At 42.6% G+C, this 4922-nt stretch overlaps 1 protein-coding gene across 1 annotated transcript; it reads left to right on the forward strand.

Moving 5' to 3' along the window:
• The first annotated feature begins 458 nt into the window (after positions 1-458).
• On the forward strand, positions 459-4097 carry LOC139444344 (uncharacterized). The gene is made up of 2 exons (XM_071225280.1): positions 459-1421; positions 2112-4097. The coding sequence occupies exons 1-2, from the start codon at positions 459-461 to the stop codon at positions 4095-4097; spliced, it is 2949 nt and encodes a 982-aa protein (XP_071081381.1).
• Positions 4098-4922: the final 825 nt, after the last annotated feature.

Raw genomic sequence — 4922 nt, forward strand, 5'->3', positions numbered from 1 at the left:
AAAACTGGTCAGTATTAGATAATGGAAGCATGAATACTTCTGACTTTTCAGAAGAGATTTTTAAAGCTCTAACAATTTGCTTTGCTTGTCGCTAAAATGTTACACTCTTCAAAATTGGCGAAGGATTTATGTTTTCTCAGTAAATCCTTATAATATGTCATTTTATATACTTCTTAACAACATATGTAACTGATCCACTTTCAATTTTGGGAATAATTGTGTATTTTTCTGTTGACATAAATGGCGTTATAGACTTAAAATTCAAAGTAAATATTATGCAGTTTTGCTTCGAGTCATTCTGTTGAATTTGTTTCATTACTAAATGATTTTACTTCATTCATCCACGACCCCCTGAATCACGACCACATAAAACACTTCTAGGAACATCTTCTATAAAGGCAACTGTATCGAAACATGTCGTATATTTCAGTTGACAGCGACCAGCGTCCTCGCCGACCATGATCCGTATCATCACCCCACACATCGTCTGCATCACCGCCTTAGTAATGATGGCTGTAGCAGACGACATATCATTCACAGAAACCGAGAAGAACTATATTGAATATATACATGAGAAATTCTGCGGACAGGACCGCATGTGTTCGAAATCCAGCGTAACAAATATTGGTTCTTGTCGCATATGTCCAGGTTGCCATTGTGATGACCAGTGCGACAAATATGGCGACTGTTGTGCTGACAAAGCTTTGGAACATTTGGGAACTCCAAATTTTCACCCATCCCGATATCGGTGCAGTAGCAACGCCTTCAAACTCATCTATGACAAGAAAGCAGGGTTTGCTTTCCATTCAATCCAAAAATGTTCAATACGAACTGATGAGGAGCTGGTGAAGCTTTGCGAAAGCCCAGACCCAAGCAACATCACTCTAGCTGTTCCTGCTGAGACAGCGACGGAGCTGTATCGGAATCAGTTCTGTGCGGAGTGTAACGGTGATACTGACTTCCGACTCTGGGCAATCAAAGCCCAGTGTACCCAGCTTGTCTGGTTGAGGCCTGGAATGACCTCACTTCAGATCATACAAACTTTCATAGACGATATCGGTTGTGCCATCTTCCTTCAGCCGCCAAAAGACTCGAACATGAGGCAGTGTTACACGCCCATTGAGATCACTTCTTCGTGTAACATCACAGGCAAATGGCAGGAATACAATGACACAACAGAAAAAAGCTGCCTTGGCTATTCCGCCCCGATTCATCTTTTCGGGGATACCTACCGGAATGTCTTCTGCTATATGTGTAACCATGGCGACCTGGACGATACTTTCCTACCAATGCCCAGTTGTCCGTTCGACATGCCCTACCCGTTCTCCGTAGTGATGGATCCCGAGGCCATCAAGATGGTACAGCAAACGACTGCTCTGTCCTGCGAATGTCCAGCGGGAACCATATATGACAACAACACAGTGAGTAGACACCATAATCACGTTCACGTGATAATATATATTACTTAAACGCCGCTTTGAGCAGAATTTCTGTTATTTCATGGCGTGCAAGCTTGGTGTTGGGTGAGTCCCAAAGTGATGCAGGTTTAGACGTTAACCACTTTGGTGAACATAGAAATCCGAACGAAACCTAATAATTGCCGACTAATTCTGCACGTCTTTATTGAATTCATAGAAATGTGCACACATTCTTGACTGCACCATGAAAAACTGGCCGTTTGAAAAGGAACCACTTCGAATTACCAGGAAAGGCATGCAAGATGGGGTTTTAATCTCTCTAACATATCTGAGAAACCAAATAAATATCAATATTGTCTACAAAATATGATCAGATAAGTATTTCTCTCCTTTAATAGAAATGGACAGTGTAGTTGGCTACAAAGTTAATGCACAGAAACAAGGACGATGGGTTTTTTAATTAACCTGGGCGGTTGACTAAAATGAATACATTAATATATTAAACAACTGCCATACCAGTTAAAAGAACGTTTAATATCTGACAACATATTCAGACTTTTACACAAATATATATTTTCATTTCATTTTCTCCAAACTTCCGGACAAAAGTTTCCACTTAATAATTCGCCACCACGAAACACAAAAATGTAAAGATAACTTGACTCAATATACGATGTGTATATTGTATTGCAGGAGGAGTGCCGCCAGATACAGTGCACTGGGGACCGCATCCTCCGAGATGAAACATGCTTCTCGGTCATCAGGTCGGCTAAAGGTATGGTGTACTACTCAGAGGTACTTCTTAGACCCACTACCAGCCTCGTGGTTCAGGACAACATCGAGACATGGCTAACCACCACTGCAGACCAACTCAAGGACCACCTCAAAGCTGTGCTAGACATTGATTCATTCGCTATTGGACTTTTTCGGTTCAGGGCTCATGTCAAAAGAGAGTCGGGAAATTCTGCCAGCACAGTTCAGTACATTTCCCTCCACACAAAATTCCTGATCAATTGGGAGAGCGAGATAGGCGACATGGAATCCACACTTCTGGAACTACGTGAGTCAGTTTGGTCAGTGACACTTGGCGTCTCCAATGTCACATTCACGGCTGAGCCAGTGTGGACAGATCCCGATAACAACAACACGTACCCAAAGCTTACCACAGAAACCTTAGATGAGACTACAAGCATCTACACACTTGACATCATTAAGATCATAGACTTCACAAAGACCAACAACGCTCTCTACGTCGCAGCCACTCTACAGTGCCCAAGAGTGAAGGTCTTCCAAGATGTCGACTACACATATGATGAGGTCACTAACACCATGCAACGTACTGGCTCCAATCAAACTATTGATATCAGTCAATTTGAGCCTTACACTAATAACTCTGGTTTTGTCTGCTATTCAGCAATATTTGACAATGGTACAACTTGCGGGGAGACTGTCACCCTCTCCTCAACAAGTATGTCCTCGGGGACTCTCTTCTACGTCTCGATGGTCTGCCTGACTCTAACCCTCATCTGCCTCCTTCTGACGTTCCTTGTCTACTGCATCTACAAACCACTGAGGACTCTGTCCGGTAAGAATACAATGGGACTCGTCTTCACACTGCTAGTAGCCCTCTTGCTATACACGTTAGGCAGTGCAAGAGTTGAACAGCCCATGATGTGCCGAGTGACTGGAATGGTCACACATTTCTTCCTACTGAGTTCCTTCACCTGGATGTCCATCTGTACAATCCACACGTACGTCGCCTTCAAGAACCTCCTCCTATCACGGCATGCCGGTTACAGCAACAGAAAGAGGTACGTCCTCTACGTCTTCATCAGCATCGTCATCCCTGGCGCCATCGTTGCTGGAACGGTAGCAGTCAACCACAGTCTGAGTGATGGTCTGGACACTGGGTATGGGACCAGCATTTGCTATGTGTCCAACTTCCTCTCTGTGCTTCTAGCAGTCGGGGTCCCTGTTGCTATCATCATGGCTATCAACGGCGGTCTTTTCGTAACAACAGCTCTTACCATGAGGAAACTGGCCAAGGAACAACAAGAGCTGAAGAGCAAGAAGTCCAGCATCAGTCTATATGCACAGCTCTCCATTCTGACAGGAATAACCTGGTTCTTTGCGCTTGTGTCTGTTCTTGTGGACTCGGAGGTCTATAAGTACATTTTCGTCATTTTATGCGTGGTTAAAGGTGTTTATATTTTCGTCTCCTTCGTTTGTACTAAGAGGGTCTTCGACTTAATGAGAGGATGCTGCATGGGTAGATCTCTCCTTGAGCCCAGTTCCATGGTGACTGATGACATCAAAATGACCTTCAGTGAAAAGGAACTGGACATTGAGGAGCTTGAAGAGGATAAAGACAATAATTACGCTTCTATCAAAGAAATGAGAGATCACACGGAGTCTGTCAGCGTCAATCAGGACGGCGTCGATAACGATACGTACAATACAATTGGGGCTTACAAGGATGAAGATGACGCTTCAAGAGGTACTTCCGACTGTGACACTTTGAAAGTAAATTCCTCTTGTCGGGGTGCTGCTGATACTGAACACGTTGTTGACATGCACACACCCGCTGGTGACGACGACCACTACGGACTTTTGATGAATTCAACTACTAAGGAAATTCGTAATCCTTGTAATGTTATGTTTAACCCTGTGTTTAAGTGAAGAGTTTATATTTTAACAGATATGAAAGACTCAGTGATTTCCATCTTAGTTAACTGACTATAAAAGTAAAATTTCTACCCTTGCCGAACTTGGCTAGAATTTCGTGTCTCGATCATAATAGCGCCAACAGTGGCTATTACGAGTTATGTCCCCTCTTTGTCCCTCCTATTAACTGAATTCCACCTCTCACACCACTTGCACCACAAAATGGTAGCGACCAGTCAAGACGATATGATCATAATCAAGATCTTTTTGTAATAAAACGAGTCTTATCTCTTGAAGTGTATCAAATCACTTGAGAACCTTGATTAAAAACATGAAAAGATTTGGAAAATATCTGTCGACACCCAGTTGACGGTACACAAATCCTGCAGTCGACCGAAATCCGCACTGCAGTCACCATATTATTTGAGAACCGAATGTCTATTTCGTTACGCGATTTTGATTCGACTGTTCATAGACTCGTTGGTCCAGCCAAAATATAACTCCGAAATTCAAGCCTCGTTCGGAAAGAGTGGAAACGGGACTTTAATCGTCAGTTAACCCCTAGCCTCGGGAAGATGGGTGATTTCAGACACTGACATTATTTTAACGTTTGCCATTGCCATACAATTCTGTGCTCCTTTTCTATTCTTTTTTTTTTATATTCATACAATATTATTTGTGGTGTACATAATAAAACGTTTTGTATGAAAACACGAAATAAACCATTTTGTTTTGATGTATATTTATGTCTGCGATGACAGACTTAAAATTTCGTAGGTATGTGGTTTGCGGAAAAGACTAACTTGAACAGTACTTCAGTTTTATCATGGCGCGTTAACA

Source organism: Haliotis cracherodii, unplaced genomic scaffold (genome assembly GCF_022045235.1).
Source record: "Haliotis cracherodii isolate W230 unplaced genomic scaffold, xgHalCrac1.p SCAF_5, whole genome shotgun sequence".
NCBI lineage: Eukaryota > Metazoa > Mollusca > Gastropoda > Lepetellida > Haliotidae > Haliotis > Haliotis cracherodii.

Excerpts from the sequence above, each read along its gene's own strand:
- LOC139444344 (XM_071225280.1), top strand. The coding sequence starts at position 459 with ATGATCCGTATCATCACCCCACACATCGTCTGCATCACCGCCTTAGTA. Across the intron at positions 1,422-2,111 it reads CCATATATGACAACAACACA|GAGGAGTGCCGCCAGATACA; the intron begins GTGAGTAGACAC and ends ATTGTATTGCAG.